A 23,808-nucleotide genomic window follows, 5' to 3' on the forward strand; every position below is an offset into this window, starting at 1 on the left:
CTACGGCACCCGTCTATTTACTCCTTTTTCATTCAACACAATAGCCACTGCAATCCGAGATGCTTATTATCGTCACGTCACTACTACAATAATCGTGTTTAGCGAAAATCTTCTTTACAGCCTTAATATACGGATTCATTTCGAATAACGGAAGGGGACGTTATAAGGCGTATTCCACAGAGGCTATTAATTTGAGCGCGACGGACCCCGCCTACCCAATATCGCGTTTACACACATGTCGGATTGTATCGTCGTCTCGTTCGCTCCGCGCCGCTTATTAAAATTCCTCGCTCGGTAGCTGCGTCTCTCTCGAATGTAGCAAAGAGGGAGAGGCGGTCCGCGGGTCGCGGTTTGCGCCCCAATGCTAGCGCGATTTTCAACGCGCCTCCACGCGAATCATTACGCGGACGCATCGCGTTTCACAACGTATTCGCAAATTTGCGTTGCGTGGCGCAACCGCAATCACCGATTTTAAGTTTAGATCACTTGCGTCGAAGGAAACGAAGTGTTACATTATGTGATGTGACTGTAAGTGATATTGTATTATCGCTATAACGTATCGCTTTTGCACTCGTTCGCTAATTCGGATGCGTGACTTACGATCTTGTTTTACAACATATTTTCGTTGCAAGTACATCATATGAGCGACGACTATGTAAACAGCGAACGACAACCAGTTATATTACAGAAACGCGTAAACATTTTACCTTTTGTTAATAAAGCAATAAATCGCTCATATTGATAACTCATTTCGGAAATCGAAACCTGTTGAATTAATCGAGTGAAATCGATCCGAATGTTGCAATTGATCGATTCGTAATATATAAACGTAAATTGAGAAGAAAATGACGACGTAAAATACCGTCGGATTGTTGATGGAAATGAAATCGCGTAGATGAAATGAAGACGTCGCTGGAATGCGAGCGGTCGGAGGCCGCGGAGAGCGCGAAGGGTCGAATATCATTCAGCGTCGACTCTCTCCTAGGCAGCAAGTCAGACACGCCGCGAGACACGCCCGACGCACACAGCAACGATGCGGAGAGCACTGTCGACACCGACGACAGCGATGTTGACATCGAGGACGTTGAGTCCAATGCGGGTGATGAGAGAGATGATCGTGATGAGCGAGGGAGTACAAACGACGATGAGACGGAGAACAGGGGTGGAGTTGTGGTACCGCAGCCGTTGTTGCCGCGACTGTACCAAGGGCCGGCGCCAACTACATGGCCGTTCGGCGCGTTTCCATGGATGGCACCGAATCCCATGTTTCGCACGGGATCGCCAAACAGTAAGTAATATGTTTCATTCAGTATTACATGATACATATACTGATAGAATATTCAAAGCTATGTGAACTTTTTTAAAGCTCTTAATATCAACGAAATAATTTACGTCACACATCACATCACATCTTGAAGTCATTCACATCTTCATCAAAGACAGTTTATAACTAACTGTAATACGAATTGTGTTTATCCATGATTGCTGATAATTCAATACAATAAAGGCTTAATTACACACCTTATTTAAAAAATATTATATGTTAAATTGAGGAGAACTTTAACAGAATCTACACCTACATATATGTCTCCTGCACGTATTTTAGCAAGACAATGTATATACAAATATTTTCTGTGACAATACTAATAAATATACTTTTAATAGATGTATCATTTTAAATTTAAAAAAATGTAATAAATTCATAATTTGTCGGGTAATTTACCTACAAACCAACCTATTTATTTAAAAATTACCTAGTAATGCTTTTTGCGCACAATCCGTTTGAACGTTTGAACATCATATTTTTTCACCTTATCAATCTTTTTAGAATTCGAACAAGGTGTGAATCCTTCTAACCGTAACTAATGCTCCTCCGAAACGGTTATAAAAAAGAAAATGATATATTTTTAAATTATTTTATTTCGTCGCCCAATTTCCGAACGAGTTCTTTTTTTGAATAATTTAGAATGTAATAACTTAAAAGTCGAAGCAATTATTAAACTCAGTATTGCATTGCAAATTAACATTGTTTATTACATTATGCTTATAAGTTACGATACGAGAAAAACTATTTTTAGTTTTTTGCAAATATCAATGACAAAAGCAATAAATCAACTAGCACAGCATTCTTATCTAGTATCAGGTATGTTATTACTTGAAAATTAATTTAATTGGCCAGTAGGAAGTCAGTCCTCCAAAAAAGGGCAATAGTTATTTAAGTTTTTGACAGGAAGAATATTTTATCTGTATTTGCTATTTTTTATTTATCTATAATTATTAGTACCAAGGTGATGATTCGTATATGTTATTTTTTTTTTAATTTATTCCTGTTCATTAATTTCTGTTGTCGTCTTAAAATTATTGATTTTCGATGAGTGACATATAACTATTATTTTCACTATAAACGATTGCCAAACTATATGCCACAAATCTACTGTATTAGATTTTAATGTGGTATTTTTCATTCGAATTTACATTAACAATTACATATTAGGAATAAATAATAACAACTAGTACCTACCGACGGTGAGAAAAAAAAACGAATGTATTTTTTCTTTATTTGTCAGGCGTGTGTAAATATTTTTAATATGGCAATACAAAAATTTGTCACAAACTCAATTCGAATAACAGATTAAATGATCCAAAATATATATATAAAAAAAAACAATAAATTGGCATTGTAGTCTAATTTGTAATTAAAATGACAATTTGCATATTATAGCTTAAATAATATGTATTACAATAAAATTATAATTTATAATTAATTATATTTCAACATAATTCGCAATTTTCAAGGGTAAATGGTCAAGAGGTTGTGGGCATAATATGCTCCACGTTTTTAAATGAAATGAAATGAAATAACTAATAAATATTTTAAAAGGAATTAAGACATTATAATGAGGTCTTTCGCCCAGAAGTTGCCTAGAAAGTTTTCTTTAATTTATTTCGTATATGTTATGAGACTTCTTAATAATAATAAAAAAAATATCTATATAACGCGCATTATTAATTTTTTCGTCTGTATCTTTACTAAAATCAGTTTTTAGATCACATTGTCTCAGTTAAGCCGGTGTAATATTTGCTACATATATTTAACTTTGCATAATTATAAAATACTAATAGACTTAGGTGTTAGGTATAAAAAAGTAGCCTATATCTTTCCTTTGGATTCATGCTTGCTTCATACCAAATTTCTTTAAAATCAGTTCAGTGGTTTATGCGTAAAAGCGGAAGACAGGCAGAGTTGCTTTCGCATTTATAATATGAGTATACATATTATGTATACTCATGTAGGTATACATAATAATAATATTACTTTTTTTTATAGAATAGGAAGGCAGATGAGCATATGAGCCACCTGGTGTTAAGTGGTCACCAAACGCCCTTAGACATTGGCATTGTAAGAAATGTCAACCATCGCTTACATAGCCAATGCGCCACCAACCTTGGGAACCAAGATTTTATGTCCCTTGTGCCTGTAATTACACTGGCTCACTCACCCTTCAAACCGGAACACAACAATATCAAGTATTGCTGTTTTGCGGTAGAATATCTGATGAGTGGGTGGTACCTACCCAGACGAGCTTGCGCACAAAGCCCTACCACCAATAAATTATTAATTACTTATGTATAATAAGGATTGTTAACATTAAGAATTTTATATAATATTAATCGACATACTTCTAATCGAAGAATATATATAGCAATGATTTATGTAATTTGGTCCAATAATTTATAAAGTATAATTTCCAAATAATAGAAAGGTCAAATTTAAATAAATATTAATATGTTGAATATATAAGGAATATTATGAGATATTAAAAACATATAACTTTTCTAGTCGACAAATTATCAGTCTATTAAACTGGATATTATACATATATAAACTGTCATTTGGGAATGTTAGCCATTGGTTGAATATTTAAGTTTTGACAAATCTCTACGGCTTAAAATCTCAATTGAATGTATGTTTATACGTTGACTTTGTTTTTAGTTGAATAGAGGTGACAAGTTTGTTTATTAATAGGTACCTACGTAATAAATTACGCACAATGTACGAAAAAAGTTCAATCCCGTTGTGGATTCTTTATTGGTTAAACATTTATGACACCTAAAATGTGTACTCGTGTTTGTGTGTGTTGCATAATTTGAGAACAATTAGTGTCGCTATTGACTACATACCTTCGTCCAACGGGTAATATGTAATTAGGTAACACATGATTGAGTTTTCACGGAATTTTCATATTGGATTTAGATTTTAGCCTGCAGTAGGAACCTAAATGTAGTAGTACTTGGTATAGCAGTAATCTTAGATCAATTGCTTCTTAATTAGTGAGGAATGTAATAAAATAGAAAAAAAATTTAATTTTCTTGTAAAATTTCGACTAAATTTTCTTCTCTCTATCTCGATATAAGATTTGTTTTATATATATAATAGGTAGGTTCGAGCAATTAGGCCACTTGATGTTTAGTAGGCTCCACAAACAACGATGGGCAACAATGATGTTGATTCTTGTGTCTGTAACTATACTGGCTCACTCATTCTTTAAATTAGAATACCACAATTCTAAATATTGCTGTTTGCCGGTAATCTGATGAGCGGATGGTACCTACCTAGGCTTGCACAAAACCCTACCCACAAGTAATAGGTAACGAAAATAAATATATCTAGTATTCTTATATGCATTGAAAATTTAAAATTATCATCACCAAAATCATCTGTAACCTGACGATAAAAGCATTTTCCTATAAAAAAAATATCAAGTTTTCGTTCTCAAAGTGATTTACCCACTAAATTACCTACTTGTATTTATTACCGAAATGAAGCGAAATTTCTTTCTAATAACCATGGTATAAATTTAAAGCAACCATGGGTCCTGGGACCAGGGACATGTTTTAGTATTTTAATAAAATATTTTACAGCCCAAACATTCCAAATCACTATTATCATAAAAAAAAATGTTAATGTAGAAAATGTTACATCTTCCTGCTATTTGATTGGGTGTTTTAATGTTTCATGACTTTCAATATAATTTTTACCGTCACGTGACCACTACATCTCTTTTATCGAGTTCACACATTTCTATTTACAGTCGACAGTCAATATTTTTGTTAAAATATATACGTTTTTTTTAACTTTAAGGTTCAAATTAAATAATCCCAATCGTCTTGTTCTGCAAGTTATCAATCAACAAAGTATACTTGAAATCACTGAAAAATAATTAATTATTATTATTACAATGTTAATTCTGTTTTGTGTACACATTGCGTACTTCTTAAAATATTATAGGTATTTTATTTTAATGTATACATAGTATTTGTTTAGATGTCATAAAACTAGTTTTCATCCGCGGCTATGCCCATGTGGGGGGACAGATGTTAGGTATATAAAAGTAGCCCATGACATTCCTTGAGGTTCAAGCTTGCTTTATACCAAATTTCATCATAATTAATACAATGGTTTAGCCGTGAAAGCGTTAGCGAGTTACTTTCCCGTACCGTAACCGTAACAGCCTGTGAATGTCCCACTGCTGGGCTAAAGGCCTCCTCTCCTCTTTTTGAGGAGAAGGTTTGGAGCTTATTCCACCACGCTGCTCCAATGCGGGTTGGTAGAGTTACTTTCGCATTTATTATATTAGTGTCGATATATCTCAATCAAAACACAGAACAGTAATCAGCAAACACGTCAAGTCGTTCTAGCGATTAGTCTTAAAGGTTTAATACAAGTAATTTAAACGAAGACTTGTAAAACAAGTACATGGCATTGCTCTCACTTACACGCGATACACTGCGTGTCCAGTTCCAGAAAACCCGTACAAAATTTACTTGACATATCTATTTAAGAATAATCTTTCACGTGTATTATCAAACGATTATGGAATGCATAGCATATTTTTATTTTATTTTAAATTACGTGTTTTATTTACTTAGGTATTATAAACATTATTATTAATGTTTCTATAGTTAAACATAAAAACTTTATGTTGCCGTATTCGTGTTTGAGGGCTGAGTGAGCCAGTTTAATATCAGGTACAAGATTAATTACTTCTTGCAAGGCTAGTCTGGTCTATTTGATTATCTAGTGACCGTATATCCCCAGTCTCTCTTCTGAAACACAGCCGGGCTAATAAACATACATGCGGTTTTTTTAGCGAAAAATTTGCAGTAGCAGCCCAGAATCCGTAAGTAGGCAGTGCTTATACTCCGCTTCGGAAAGCACGTACAGCCTGTTGTTTTCCATGAGTATTGGATTTGTTTTAAAGCATCGTCCAATCGCATAATGGGAGAAATAGGGAATGTAACTATTTACGCACACTTGTGTGCCGTGTGTTGTATAATATATCGCAGTTATTTTTGTTATTTGATTATGTGTATTTCTATTTAAGATTTTGTTTTATAAGTCGGTTAAGAATTAATTTTTTTTTTTACAAAAATCGTGCATATTTTTTAACTTTTTAACTAAGATTTTATGTCCCTTGTGCCTGTAATTACACTGGCTCATTCACTCTTCAAACCGGAACACAACAATACCAAGTACTGCTGTTTTGCGATAAAATATCTGATGAGTGAGTGGTACCTATCCAGATGAGGTTGCACAAAGCTCTACCATCTACAATCTATATATATATAGATTTCTGGTAACTTCAGCATTTTTAAGAAGACATTTATTAGATTTACTTTGTAAGGTACAAAAATTATAGCAATCAATTTAATAATATATGGGTACATAGTACATCAAAAGTATATACTATTTATATTAGCCAGGCTTCCGCCTTCGGCTTCACCCGCGTGTAAGGGGGCGGGCGTTCATGCTTGAGTACCTAACTACCGAATGTCTTTTTCTGTACCCATGACACAAGTATATACAATTAACGGAATTAAACTATTCTCAGTTTTATAAAAATACGAAATAACTAATTAAAATATTTTAAATGCAACATAATTTTTAATTAAATTATTCTAAAGAACAAAATATAAATATATGTAACACGGTGATAATTAGATATGTTAATGATAAAAAAGGATAATTTGACGATAATTTGACTGCGATTTGCGTAACACGGGTCGCCTTGACCGTTGTTTTAAAACAAAGAAATTATAACAAGAGGATAATCCTGGTTATGTTCTTTTATTTATAATGAATTTGTATTTAATGGAGAGTAGGAAAGAGACAGAGAGTAGCGTCTCAAGATCCACTTTCTTGTCATAGACGTAAAGATTTTCGGCTTTACTTGTTTGTTGTTGATTAATAAAACAATGATGTGTCTTCTTCTATCAAATGTTAAATCATTGATGGCAGAAAGAGAAAAATCAGCGTTTAACTCAACACCAACTCAGTTTATATTCTAAGTATAAAAACTTAATAAGATAACCGTTTCCTTTATTTTAACAATCAAACAAGCCGTCTCTGAAAATAAAGGAATAGAGAGTGCACTGACGCTTCCGCAAACATGTGTATTATAATATGTCTAGCAGTTCAGGTTTAACGACTCATTTAAAAAATCTCACCCGTGAATTGAAGATATCCGACTTATGGTGATATACTGTTTTGATCCGTGTATTCTTGAAATATTATAATTATTATGGTCAATGTCGCATATTACCTTCTGACATTTAATAACCGTTATCTGCGGTACGTTGCGAGTTTGTTCTTACAGAATCCAGTTAGATTGTCTCTCATGAGACTGGTAGCCGTGGCTTTAGTCTTCTTACTTACGAAATAATAATGAAACAATTATGATTGTATTCTTATATTCATGACTTTGAATTTGAAATCGCTCATCAACGATTACTGATTACATAACTGAGGAGGTATTAGGTATGGCCCTATGTTTATGTATGCCAACGTGTATGCCTCATGGTGATTGGTTGAGAAGTTAAGACGTAAAAGGATAACGAACAAACAAACTCACTTTCTCATTTATAATATTAGTAAAGAAGCCAAATCTATTATAAAATGTTTAAAAATGATGGACAGACAAACCATTGATGAAAACAACAGCTTAGATTTTCGTAATTAAGCAAAAACTTAAGTCAAATAAAGACAAAATCAAGTTGAACTTAATAAGGACAATGACTGACGCACATTAGCAAAGTAAAAAGTAAAAAAAAACATGTTTTCACAAAACCCCTGAAATTATGATAAATTAAACATTTCAAGGTATCTGAGCATAGGTACTGTTTTTTATTGTTGTATATAACACTTAGGTGAAGTCAATGTCATTATATTATATTGAAACCAACACACACATGTCTAAATAACGAATATAAATATATCACACACTCTTGTTTTTTTTTTTTAGAATAGGAAGGTGGACGAGCATATGGGCCACCTGATGGTAAGTGGTCACGAAACGCCCTTAGACATTCGCATTCTAAGAAATGTCAACCATCGCTTATAGCCAATGCGCCACCAACATTGGGAACTAAAATTTTATGTCCCTTGTGCCTGTAATTACGGTGAGTGAGCCAGTCACTCACCCTTCAAACCGGAACACAACAATATCAAGTATTGCTGTTTTGCGGTAGAATATCTGATGAGTGGGTGGTACCTACCCAGACGAGCTTGCACAAAGCCCTACCACCAGTTCATATAAACGACTGTTTCTTCCAATTAGAAATAAAATTACTATGGTTCTATGTTATGTGTATTGTACATTGCGTTACTCGCATTATATTTGGATTATGCATGTTTTATTTGTCCTATTGGTTAACGCTAATAGTTCGTTGCTTGAAGTTTTCCAGCCTGTAATCGTCTTCAATAAATAGACTATGTCAAATAAAAAAAGAATTACTCCGAACTGGTCTTACAGTTGGAAGATCCTGAGATTAGCGTGTTCAATCATACGTACAATCCATCATTTTATTATGACTTTCGTGTTGTAAGAATAAAACATGTCTCATAGTACCTACGTATAAAATACTACTACACTGATGTATCTTATCTATCCCAGAACCGTAAACTTGGCAGCTCGTTTGACATCTTAACACCAATCAATCCTTTAATTTGAATGCCTTCCTGAAACTTCAATATTTTCTTGGTTATGATATCGCCTTACCTGAAGGTTCACTGTACGTCTAAACTCGTAACTTACAAGACTGTTTAACTGACTCATTATGAATTTTTTTTTTTTTTTTTATAGAATAGGAAGGTGGACGAGCATTTGGGCCACCTGATGGTAAGTGGTCACCAAACGCCCTTAGACATTAGCATTGTAAGAAATGTCAACCATCGCTTATAGCCAATGCGCCACCAACCTTGGGAACTAAGATTTTATGTCCCTTGTGCCTGTAATTACACTGGCTCACTCACCCTTCAAACCGGAACACAACAATATCAAGTATTGCTGTTTTGCGGTAGAATATCTGATGAGTGGGTGGTACCTACCCAGACGGGCTTGCACAAAGCCCTACCACCAGTTATATAAACCTTAAAGGAAACCCTTATCTTACAAAACAAATTTTAATTTGTTTTAAAGGCTAAAGAAGCTTCGTTACCTTGTTATCAAAAAGGTCTGGATTTTAAGTCACAATATATATCACTAAGATGCAGACTCACATGCTAAAACTTTCGTCCAGTCTTAGCTGGCAACGCACCTGTTCTCAATTGTCCATTCGCGGTGGTTGCCACTTTCCATCATATGAACCTCCTACCCGATTGCCTCTTATTCCATATAAATATTTATCGAACTTACTTCTAACTCTCCATTAACTTACGATATTTAACAAAATATCGTAACGAATAATACTATAGTTATTAGAAAATATAACAATTATTTCAAAGTTAAAAGTCAATGTCAAATAGGACAAATAAATTATAATTAACTAGAGAATGACGCCGATAGTAAAATTGTAATTTAACTTAGGAAGGTCGAATGAATGTCGCATTAAATACAGATGTATGTGAGTCAAATTCAATTATTTCATTAGTTGTAAACGAATTTGCTTATGAATCTGTTTAAAAATAATTAATTGTTTATTAGTTACATATGCGCAACTCCTTTGCCATTTGAATGAGAACCAAATAGCCGAGGTGTTAAGGTATTTTTACATTATTATGTTTAATTATATATAAAGAAACAAACAAAACAAATTGTCTTAAAAATTAACGATTTTTCTAGATTGTTATAATCGGTTTTTTTTCGAAGTAATTATTTTTCGTTGTTTTTTGGTTAATGTTTTATTACATGTATATATAACAAAAATCTGACTTATATAGTTTTTATTTAAAAGAAACTATATACACACATATTTTTAACTTGAACAATAATAATCTATTACATAACAATCGTTTACACCAACGATGAAATATAATGTATGGAAGACATACATAGTTTTCTTTTCATAAACTTTGTACTAAGAAAAATAATTAAAAATTAAAGCGTGTTTAACTTAGAAAAAGGAATAAAGATGTTTAAGTTCGAAGTGTTGCACTCAAATATTAAATATGTGACGTTGCACTCAAATTCAAAATTTCGCTCAAATGCAAAATAGTTTAAATTCAATAAAAGTTTAAAAAAAATAACATTTGTCATAATGCACTAATTCCTGGATAAAAAATTCTCTCCTGATTTAAAAAGAGGTTGAGGTGTCCCACAACACCGCTGGTGAAGTCAAAAAAACAACATTAACAGAAACACAAAATCGCATGTTACATGTAAAATAATGATAAATAATTTAGTTAAGATAAATTACAACTTTAAACAATGAAACCAATATTATAAAAAAAAACAAAAGTCGCAAGTAATACCATCTTATTGATGTTATATTTTGACTAGTAATAAGTACCACATTTAAAAGGCATTCTTGTCCTTCGTTCCAATATTAATGCACTAAACTTCGCGTCTTACACATAACCACTATTAATTATATTTTTATTTTATTTTTATAACAATATAAACAACCAAATAACAATTAAATTATATCACTACAAAAACCACGAAAGTAAAGTAAAGTATATATTTATTTATTTTATTTGGTTCTTCAACAATGTGCACACCGATTTAAATAATGTAATATAAGTAACAAAAGTAAATACAAATTCTAAGTGTCACAATTACTTAAAGAAGAACACAGCATGCAGTATATATATTTTAATTCTATAATCTTCTTGCAATACAGTTAATATAATAGGTAGGTATGTATAGAATCGGGTAAAACAATAAAACGTGAATTTGTAATAGCGTTTATAATCATCTATTTTATAATTGTAAAACTAAATATTTGACTAACAAATCAGAATGAATATTCCTTTGATATAATTAGAAAAATACTTGTTTTGTAAACACAAAATCCTGTCCGTTCACAATTTACCCTTATGGTAAGTACTATTAAGTGAAAAAGTCCCGTCCATTATTAAATAATACTATTCAATTGAAAAGTACTTTTTTACTTTTCAATTTTTGATTAAAGTTGCTTGGAAAAAATGATCTAAAACATAATACAACAATTTATATTTTATTTACCATGATTAATTTTCTATCCTTAATATATTAAAATGGTGTAATAATTTATTCTACAATTCTCTCTTCATATAATATAATTTTTGTTTCATTATTCACACATCAAGTATAATTTTGCGTTATATGTTATTTTAATAATTTTAGACCTTAATTAATAGTAAGTACATTGGAATAAATATTTTTACTACAACAACACTATAGCGAAATAATACCTACTGCTTACTTAGTGTTTAGAATGTTGGTTTTTTTTTTTTTAATTTCAATATAAATTTTGAATGTGTGACTTAAAAAAATAGTAATGTGTCAAAATAAAACAGTATGTAACGTGTAAAATAAAATACAGAGTTTCAATTGCAATAAATGTATTATTTTTTTTTTTAATCACATCGCAACACATATTTGTGAATTGGGCTGGATAAATTATAATGGTACCAAAGAGACATCGAATCCACGACCACCAGCGTTCAAGGTAAGTCAATGCCACTGTGACAGACGTCTCGGGCAGACACTTTAATTTAGTTATTGTATTCAAATTAGTTTTAATAAATAATAGGTTAGGTTATTTAAATTATCGAACGATATACAATTATATATAAGAATTGAATTAAGGATTTTTTAAATGTAAAGAAATTCAAATTACTTATTGCTATTCAAAAGAATTCCACCAGTTCGAAAGAAAAATAAAAAGAACTGGCTGTATAGTCAGTAGACTTTTTTTGTCTAATTTTGTATTTTTAAATAGGTAGGTCGGAACATACAACGACAAACCTGATGGTGGTCACTACCGCTCATAGACTTTGGCACTGTATATAAAATATTAACCATACCTTACATCGTCAATGCGCTACCAACCTTGCAAACGAATTCGATCTCGTTTAGAATTGTTTGCTACGCTCACCAGAAAACAATCATCAATCTTCAGCATCTATTATTGACGGGCCAGTTGGCGTGGTTGGTAGATACTTACCTTTCACGCCGAAGGTTGTGGGTTCGATTCCCATCCAGGCCAGACATTTGTGTGCATGAACATGTCTATTTGTCATGAGTCTGGGTGTAATTATCTATATAAGTATGTATTTACAAAAGAAAAATAGTATATGTAGTATATTAGTTGTCTGGTTTCCATAGTACAAGCTCTGCTTAGTTTGGGATCAGATGACCGTGTGTGAATAATGTCCCAGGATATTTTTATTATTATTATTATTATTATCTATACTAATGTCAAATCTTTATCTATAATAATATCATAAATGCGAAAGTAGCTAGTTTATGTGTTATACTTTCACGTAATGACCACTGAAGCGATTTAGATGAAATTTGATTTAAAGCAAGCTTGAACTCTAAGAAAGGATATAGACTACTTTTTTTACCCGATTACGAAGCCCTCCCTTGCTAGGGCGAACAATAGTAACAAAATAGAGATACAATTAAATTTATGCATATCCTGCTTCATACTAACAAATGAAGTTAGCTCAACGCTTTATATCATTTTTATAATCTTGTGTTGATTAATAGTTTTGATAAATATGTCTTATTTATCAAAGTTTTTTTGACATTATATTAAAATTTATTAATAAGCAAAGGTAAAAATAACCGTGGAATCTTAGTTTAGAAACGAATATCGTGTCCCATGATGGATTTATTAACTTTGCAAAGTCGGAAACTATGCATTATAAGTGTATCTCTGCTCCTCGTGTTTATACAATGACTGTCACTGTTTCTTTCAAAATCCATATTATTGTGAATATACATAATATTGTTGTTAACATATTGTGACGTCACTGTAATATGCTTTGCCTGAGTCCGTATTTCCTGATAGGTACAATGTTGGTGTCTTCAAATCCAGAGTAAACAGGTATCTTATAGGCAAGCGTGCTACATCTTAGACCGTGTCGATGCTTAACATCAGGCAAGTCAACGGTCAAACGCTGGCCTATTAATTGTAAAAAAAAAAAAATTATAATTAATTAAAAATATCCCGTACCTAACAGATTATAGACAGATCGGAGTTTTTTTATTGTAGAATTACATCAGTTTCAATATCTGTAGCTTTACTTCTATGTCGAATACCGTAAGACGTAATACTATGTAAATAAGCAAAGAACACTAATCGTATAGTAACAACAGTTAGTAGTATAACTTTTCTAAAAGCGTATGCTGCGAGGCTGAATCTCCCTTTCAGGTAAGTCCTATATAGGTTAACTGTATAACTGAAAAGCGGAGTCCCTTTGGTCCCAGATGAATATATTGTAACTACGAGTAGGTGTATGTCAAAGAAATAATTATTATCTTGGTTTTTTCATATTCTATCACGTGAAAAAGAATTTGCAAACTGGACATTTAATTTCCTGCCTGTTGCTAATTCGCCTTTTCGGTGTCCATACTGGTACTTAAGGCTCTTTAAATTCTCGATAGTATTCTTTGGATGTGTGTTACAAAAAGTACCTTGATATAAGATGGTCTTATTCGACACTGCTGAACGGTAATATAATTATAACAGATATATATATAAAAGATAATAATAGATTTTCTGTCAAAGCGAAGATTGTTTAAATTATATAATAAATTGAATACACGTGTATTCGAATTATTTCAATAATTCGGAAAATACGTACATTTTATAATCGAAATGGATAACCAAAAAACGGAATTGAATTTTTATTTTTTCTACCAATGTAACAAATAGTAGGCATGTTTTATTATATAGCTCGTTTGCGATTTTATAATTGTAATGTATATCTAAAAAACGCATAAAATTTATTACCAATAGTGTGTTGCGTAGTTGTGCAATATATACCTAGTCATTACGCGAAACAACATGATAATTCCTACTCTCTCTAATGTCATGCCATATAATATTTGTGTAGTGATGACAATCAATTGTCTTAGGTGTAATTCTTGATTCGAAGACGAACTAACTGTCCATATCTTCCTCTTCAAACCCGTAACAGCCATAGAATGAAGTCAAATGTTCTTTACCTACTCCTTTTTTTTGATAGATAAGCGTTAAAATGTACTTATTTAATGACATTTAAAACCTTTATTTTAGTATTTAATATTTTTATATCTCAGACTGTGGTGTAGTATTTTTATTTTATTTTAACAATCAATAAGTTATTGTAGATAATGCTGCAATAAGACAATCAATTGTCTTTGGTGTAATTCTTGATTCGAAGACGAACTAACTGTCCATATCTTCCTCTTCAAACCCGTAACAGCCATAGAATGAAGTCAAATGTTCTTTACCTACTCCTTTTTTTTGATAGATAAGCGTTAAAATGTACTTATTTAATGACATTTAAAACCTTTTTTTAATATTTAATATTTTTATATCTCAGACTGTGGTGTAGTATTTTTATTTTATTTTAGCAATCAATAAGTTAATGTAGATAATGCTTCTAATATGGTACAATAAATAAACTATTAACATTAGCAAAGGTATTCTTTCTTGTAGGTGTATGTACATATATTCCATACATAAAATCTTGACTACCTCGTTGTTCTAGTGGCTAGATGTAGGCCGCGGCCCAGAGGCCAGGGTTCAATTCCCAGGACCATAAACAGTTATTGGGTTTTTCTGTCCGAAAATACTCAGTAGTTCCGATCTACTCGTTTGGAAGTTGAAAGTGTGTACACTCCCGTACCTCGGAAAGCGCGAAAAGCCGTTGGTCCTGCACCTGAACTCTTTTCAGTCGTGTCTGACTGTCGTCCGACTATGAGTTAGGGAATAGAGAGTGCACCTGTGTAAGCGCACACACTTGTGAACTATAATATTTTCTGCGCAGTTAGCTATTCTCTCTTGAGATTGGCCGCCTGGCCGAAATCGGTTTGGAGGACATTGTTATTGCATAAAATTTGTTTCCGTGGAACAGCAAAGCTAATTAGTATAGCACTTAATATTAGCTCGTTGAAAACAAGCCGAGATGGCCCTGTGGTAAGAACGCGTGAATCTTAACCGATGATCGTTGGTTCAAACCCGGGCAAGCACCACTGAATTTTCATGTGCTTAATTTGTGATTATAATTCATCTCGTGCTTTACGGTGAAGGAAAACATCGTGAGGAAACCTGCATGTGTCTAATTTCACTGAAGTTCTGCCACATGCGAACTCTACCAACCCGCATTGGAGCAGCGTGGTGGAATAAGCTCCAAACCTTCTCCTCAAAAAGAGGAGAGGAGGCCTTTAGCCCAGCAGTGGGACATTCACAGGCTGTTACGGTACGGAAAACTATTGATATCATTTCATTTTTTCAACAACAAATACGTAAAATATACAATACACTAATAACAATCATTGATATCTTATCTCAGATATTAGTTAAACTTTATGTCCCTTGTACCTGTAATTACACTGACTCACTCAAACTCAAACCGGAATACAAAAATACGAAGTATTGCTGTTTGGCCATAGAATATCTGAAGAGTGTGGTACCTACCCAGACGGGCTTGCTCAAAGCCCTACAACCAAGTAAACATGTCGAATTTAATTTCACATTAATACCCACCGACTCGTATTAAGCCAGTGTAATGGAATAAGATTCAAATCTCCTTAAAAAGCAAAGTCTTCCCAGCGGTAGAACGTTTTATGGGCTACCTTATTTATTAATTAACAATACTAATTATCTCCTCATAGAAATAAAATCAGGTTTTTTTTTTAATTAGCGTTACTATTTATGGTTTAAAATCTATAGTTTATTAGCTTACAATCCGGTCTGACTTTGTTTACACCTGTGTTATTAATGCGACCGCAGTCATTAGCACTGTCATCAGCTTTTAAATTAATCACAAACCATTGAATCGATATTAAAATTCTACGATATATTGAGGTTCCGTAAGAAAAATAACATCGTTTAAATATTTTACTAATTGTATGAAGATTAATCGTAGGGCAATTTTATGTAAAATGTTATTACAATTAATTATCAAAATAAAAAAGGAAGATTTCGTTTTATATTTTATACGATTTTTAAAATATTTACCGTCTCTACTTCGTACGAGTAAAATAATGATTTTATTCCAAATTTTATTAAACAATGAGTTATAAACCGTAACCGTAACAGCCTGTGAATGTCCCACTGCTGGGCTAAAGGCCTCCTCTCCTCTTTTTGAGGAGAAGGTTTGGAGCTTATTCCACCACGCTGCTCCAATGCGGGTTGGTGGAATACACATGTGGCAGAATTTCAGTGAAATTAGACACATGCAGGTTTCCTCACGATGTTTTCCTTCACCGTAAAGCACGAGATGAATTATAATCACAAATTAAGCACATGAAAATTCAGTGGTGCTTGCCCGGGTTTGAACCCACGATCATCGGTTAAGATTCACGCGTTCTTACCACTGGGCCATCTCGGCAGTTATAAACATTATAGATCTATTCGTCTGCACTGTGCTAATGCAATACGCCCCGCGTATTTTTCGAACATTGATATATTTTTTAAAGTACTATTTCGAATTTAAAATTGTAAAAGGCAATGTTTATTTTTTTATCGTTTAAAAAATAAAATGTTATTTAATAAGGAATTATAGCTTTAGCGTAACTAAAGCCGTCGATATTTTGTTACTTTTTTTTAAACATATAAATCTTTATTATCAAAAAATAGACACAGGTACATAAAAAGACTAAACATTTTAAAGATCTAAAAATTTCTCATATAAAATAGGTTTAAAGGAAGTAAGTAATAGTAAAAATTCATTATATTTTTAAAATACCTATTTTATTTAATATAATAATTAACTAAAGACATGTTTGCTAAAATACTTTCTGTAAGTAGTAAGTATTTATATTTTTATTTAGTAAAAAAATACATTTATGTACCAAATAATAAAGAATACTTTTTTTAATATATTTTTTTTATTATTATATATACATCACTAACTAGATACCATGATTACGCCTTGGTAAAATTAGGGCTATACCACATGGAATATTTTATCAGTCATTACACAGTCGAGCCGAGCGTTCAATCCGTGTGACTAACAAAAATAGTCAACAATAGCCCAACGGGCCAAGATCAAACTTTACATCGCTTTGCGCTTGTCACAAAACTTACCTATTTATAGTTAGTAGGATACTATTATATAGTAATACAAACTGGCGTGATATAATGAAATGTGTTATTTGTAATTAAAAACAAAAAATATCTATTTATGCAAAAATAACACATCAAAATTATAACGCGGGAATTAGAGAGTTGAAATATATTTCATGTGTACTTATTATAAATTATAATATTTTATTAAAATCATAACACAGTCATTGTTGACTTCTTTATCGGAAATAAATATAATATATTTCGGACAAAGGACACAAAATTATACATAATATTTAAATTAATTGCTAATGAGCCGAATTTATATCGTCATTTTTATAATTGAAACATTAATTAAAGTTAATTAGACATTTTAAAGCACATGTCATATGCGACATCAGTTAAATTTATATTTAATTAATAAAACGTATTTGTTTGTGTCATCTTTTTCGGTTATAAAACAAATAATTTATAATCTTTTTCCTTTTTTTGTATCTATCACCTAATCGATCTTGTCTATTAAATATTTTTAATCAGTTTACCGTAAAAAAGAAAAAAAAAGAAATTAGAATTTTAAACCCCTTTAATAAATTATTTATTGTTTCAAAATCCAAGATAAATATAATAGGTAATTTGACAGGAATTTTAAAAACAATCATTTTTTTATTTATTTACTTATAATAAATAATTATTTCAGTGATAATTAATTAAAAATAAGTTATACAAAATAGTATATAATATATTATGAACATTTTTTACTTCTGCATATGGTCGTAGAAAAAAAAATTGTCAGTCACTCTTATTTCTTACACAAACTTGCATTGCGTGCGTTAGAGCAAAATGCGTGGTGATGAACAGAAATAATTTACACGATTTTATTATATATATAGAGAATATTTTATTTTAATATTTGTCCAATTTACTTCTGTGATCCGAACATAGTATTATTACTTGTTTTTCTTCAGGAAAAAAATGAATACTGATGTTTATTAAGTTTAGTAGTAGAAAGTATAGAAAAAAAACCTTAAAATCCATAAAAAAAAGAAAACACGATTCATATATACATATACATCACAAAAATTACACAAACTATTGATGAAAATAGAAAACACAAGAAAATAGAAAAAAAATTTAATAGAAAACTAAATTTAAAACAATACTATGTAGAGTAAGAATTTCTTTGGAAAATATATTAAAAAATGAAATTATATTATTGAAATATAAATTAAATACACGTTTCGATCAGATATTTAAAATTCTGTGACGATCAAGAAAAATATGTTTACTGTTTTATTGTAATTATTACAATATGTCTAAGAAATACGTTTTAATTTAAAACTGTAACAAACAACTTTTTACCATGAAGTAAATAAAAAATGAACGCATAAATTTGAACGTTATAGCTGTCAAATGTAAAGGTGTTAAAACAAAATAAAAATTGAACGTATTTATTTATACTTATAATCATTTCAATAGAAGTAAATGAAGCGTGACGATTAAATACGTACACTTTTAAAATACACTTCAATAATCTGCTCCTCTACGACATAGCTACATATACCTAAACATAGCTCAGATTATCCTATTACGTTTCGTTTTAACATTCAACTATAATTTAATAAAAGTCGATTTGTTTTTGTTTTAATAATAAGCTCATAAACTTTAAAAAAAAAAAATTTTCTATTTGATTTTAAAAATTGTAGTTATGCGAATGTCAGATGGGTGAATTTTTTTCTTAGGATATTATTGCGTACTATTTTTAATAGTATAACTGTATAAATTAAAAATTAAAATTATGATATTTAAAGGTATATACTAAAAAAATATGTATTGGCTGCTTTCGATAAACGATTAATTTTCTTAAGCATAGTAGTATTCTCCACGCGGCTAAATTCAAAATTGTCCTTATAAAATGTTTCCTAAGTTTCAAAGTCGCATGTACGTAAATGTATCTATATATCTCTGAATATTTGACTGACAAATATGGATGAATTAATGGATATGGATACTATATATATTACATGGATTGATGGATATGGAATTCATACAAAATTTTATTTAAAACAAAAAGAGCAACTACTGAGTTTCTTGCCGGTTCTTCTCGATAGAATCCACATTCTGAACCGGTAGTGGTAGGGCTTGATGATTCATAACTTGTTGAAATCTATTGGAATAAAAATAATTTGATTTCATAGGAACGACTGTAGCGATCAGTTACTGTGTACAATAATGATTGCTTAAATATAGGGACCACATATCAACGCGTTTATGAACTGTCAAGCATTTAATCGCGCAATGTAGCGCTATTTTATAACGAAGCGTAAGCTTTAGACGCGTGGAGAAAAGGCGAGTCCTGAGACCATATTATCAATTGAATTAAATAACCCACATTAATGGGTTAATTGAATTGAGTCTATGCGTAACGTGGTTAAGTGATTACGATTAGAATAATAAAATTATTATTCTACGATCGTGCTTTTAAAAATTTTATTTGTTTTAATCATACGTTTCATATACACAATTGAAACGCCGTTTGATTATGAAAATATTTTCCGAACAGTAGCTTTAAATTTATTTTGCAAAATTACATTTTAATAGTTTTTATATCGTCATATTAAAGCCTATTAAAGTAAAGAATAAATATATTTTGATTTTAACAATAACTCGTTGATTAATCACACATTTATGAATAAATATGTATATATATATATAAATATATTTTCTGTATAAAATGAAATAATCGTAATCAAGAATATTTTTACTCTGCTCTTAGCTAACTAAAATAATGCCACTTTCTCTATGTATTACAGTACAGTAACAGTACAGTAACAGCCTGTAAATGTCCCACTGCTGGGCTAAGGCCTCCTCTCCCTTTTTTGAGGAGAAGGTTTGGAGCTTATTCCACTATATTCTATTACTGCATGTGTCTAATTTCATCGAAATTCTGCCACATGTGTATTCTACCAACCCGCACTGGAGCAGCGTGGTGGAATAAGCTCTAGTATTGGAGATAGATAAATAAATTATATTTATATATATATAATTGGGGCAAATCCTTTAAAAAATTATTAAAAAAAATCGACTTTAAAGACCTATAATACATACACATACGATAGAGTACTGGTTACGTTGTCCGTACGTTATTTATTATTTATTTATTTGTAATGGCACACTTACAACGTACATATAAAGCATTGAAAAAAAAAATTTATAAAACAATAATAGTACATCTAATATGCATGTCAATACAAGTGTACATAGCACTTCCAGATTCAATCTAATCAAAATTCAAATTAAAAGTAACAAAAAAATCATAAGTAATTTTTAAAAATGTCAAAATTATATAATAAATAATGTCATTGTTATAATAACAATACATACAGATTAATTTGTTCATTGAACCCTTGCGAAATCCAGACTCGACTAAGTTAATTAAAAAAAAAACCCTATGCGTTTTATGTGAAATAAATTACAACGCAATTACGTTATCTTAAATAACATTTTATCGACATAAAACATTAAAATCTACTCATGGTTACGTGCCAGCAACTAGTTAGAACAATTGTTTATTCATTTGAATAATTATATCGACAATAGAAGAAATGAAGCGTGGCGACTTTGAGTTAATAATAGACATACATGAAGAGTATAATTGCAGATTGCTTAAATACGATTATAAGTGTTGCCACTCCTGGACTAAGACCTCTCCTTTCCACCAAGCTGGTCCAATATATGTTGCAGCACAGCAATTTCTTAACTGACCAACTAGAAAAGGCGATATTCTTCCGTGTATTCGGTATATAAATCAACAGAACGATTAAAACAGTGTGGACACAGCATTAGCTTCGTTCCAATTATTTGAACCGAGACTACAATCGTACAGAAGAATTATATTGATTGTTATTGTATTGAACCCAGTCACGCTATGTTATTAAAACTTGAATATACAGGTACTAAATAATTTAAACTCTATTATAACGGTGATAGAATTCATTTTACAATATATTTAACACACATCACAGCTGTCACCTCGTGTCATATTTTAAAAATCTCAAGGCTATTTATTATCCGAACCGTTTGACACAGTTTTAGTTGAACTTATTAGCATTCTTGAATTATGTATATTATAGCCTGCTTTGATATATTTTTTTATAGATCTAATGATATTTTTTAGCTGTTGGTAGACCGATTATGCAAGGGAGGTACCACCCTTCCTTCTTTCTTCATATATTCTATTGATGTTGTGTTCTGGTTTAAAGAGTGAGTCAGCAAATGTAATTTAGACATAACAGTTAAATTGCCAAGTTTGATGGTGCATTGGCGATATAAAAGATTATTAATATTCCTTCCACTGCTATTGTCTATGGATTACGACCACTTACCATCAGGAGGCTCATTTGCCAGTCTGCCTACCTATTACAAGTAAAAAATATTCTTTGATATATAAAGGGCAAAATAGTTTAAATCTTTGTAGGTACCTAGCCGACAGACAAATAATGATGATTGTAATTCTGTGGTTTTATCATTTATTTTTTAGTTTTAATTCATCAATGTACATGTTCAATATAAACAAATCATTTTCCTGTATAAAATTATATTGTAATAAAACAGGTAGATTATCTAGGCAAATAAATTAATAATTACGTTCATATTTACAAATTAATACAATAGTGTTTCTGTTACAAATGTAAAAAAAAACTAATTTTAATTAATTAAGCATACAATTTTAAGCGATCTTTCTACTTCTAAAATAATACTCCTATTAATCGCGTGCTAACAATGCAATGCAATTTTAAATAAACAATTATCCGGCATAACTGACAGGATTTCAATCAATATAATTGCCATATAATTCTCTACAGTATTAGTATATAATTCAACATATTAAATATCTTTTTTTTTTAAATAAAAGTAGCAAGGCTTGTGCAGTACAATAAAAGATAAAATTGGAACACAGATTATTAAAAAAATAATTCTTCATTCACTCGACCCTTAAAAAATATCAAAATACTCACCATTGTAAACCTAATATGTCTACTAACAGTACCGTGTTCCCACTAATTACTGCTAATTGCCAACATCTCAAAACAAAATGTAGCAACACATTCACCTGTCAATCATCGGCACGTCATTCTTATGAATGAATGATACTTGAATGAACGATATGAGGAACAAAAACAACAGTAATGAAGGTTGCCATTATATGATACGTGTAGTATGTAATGATTGAAGCCAGGAATTGTAAATTTTTTTAAAGCTAGAATTCTGCGTAAGTCTAGCTGACAATTAGTGTTAAGGGCCAGTATTTTAAAGGGAATTTTTGATTGATTAGTCTGTTACTACACTTGTAAGTGGAATTGCTAACGGAAATGCTTATAGTCTTAAGGATCAAATAGGTTTTCCAATTAATAATATTTGATGTATGTGTATCTCGAAATAGAGGAATGATATTCATGCAATCATTTATTTTAATACATCGCGCATATTTCTTCAATATTAGTACAAAAATAACATTGATTAAACTAAAGGTTAATAATTAAAACTGTTGTAAAGCTTATGCACTATTTTATGAATATTTACACATTTTTGAGACATTTTGTGTTTTCGTTTATCCTCTCCATGAATCCCTCAGAAAACCCATTCCATTATATACATTTTGGATTTCTCATTATCCATATCTTTCTCTCTTTATAATATTTTAATAGATTGATTTATTTAAAAACTCGAGAAGAAAGTTAGTTAAGGTAATGATCCGTAAATATCTCACATGTTACATTCCTCAGGAATAGTACTACTCCTTTCTACTCCTATTTTGTGCTTGTTTGATTTAAATAAATGTGTAATAACTATTGATCTAACATTGGCCCCATAGTTACTAGTAAATTATAATTAAAAATATATGTATATAAAAAGAAACATATATAAATATTTTCTAAAGTGATGTTATAGAAAGGTTTAAAAATTTATAAAATTCGATTTATTTTTATATTGAATAAGTAAGCGGACAGGCAAACGGGTTACCTGATGATATGTGGTCATCAACGCCCATAGATTGGAATTGTAAGAAATATTAAACAAACCTTACATCGTCAATGCGCCTTGCGCGTACTTTAGGTATTAAAATGTTATATTCCACATGCCTCTTATCACACTGGCTCAATTATGATGATTCAAGTACTGCTGTTTTGCGGTAAATTATCTGATGCTCGCACAAAGCCCTACCACCAAGTAAATTTCCGATGAGAGCAAATCACCCACAATCACCCACAAAAAAAAAAAAAAAAAAAAAAAAAAAAAAAAAAAAAAAAAAAAAAAAAA

At 31.0% G+C, this 23,808-nt stretch overlaps 1 protein-coding gene across 1 annotated transcript in view; it reads left to right on the forward strand.

Moving 5' to 3' along the window:
- Nucleotides 1–374: 374 nt before the first annotated feature.
- Nucleotides 375–23,808, forward strand: part of LOC126778258 (muscle segmentation homeobox-like) — a 48,154-nt gene continuing 24,720 nt past the window's right edge. Inside the window, exon 1 of the mRNA XM_050501747.1 lies at nucleotides 375–1,288. Within this exon, the coding sequence (XP_050357704.1) occupies nucleotides 901–1,288 (388 nt within the window). The 5' untranslated portion in view covers nucleotides 375–900. The remainder of the gene's footprint in view (nucleotides 1,289–23,808) is intronic.

The sequence above is a fragment of the Nymphalis io genome, chromosome 25, assembly GCF_905147045.1.
Source record: "Nymphalis io chromosome 25, ilAglIoxx1.1, whole genome shotgun sequence".
Classification (NCBI taxonomy): Eukaryota; Metazoa; Arthropoda; class Insecta; order Lepidoptera; family Nymphalidae; genus Nymphalis; species Nymphalis io.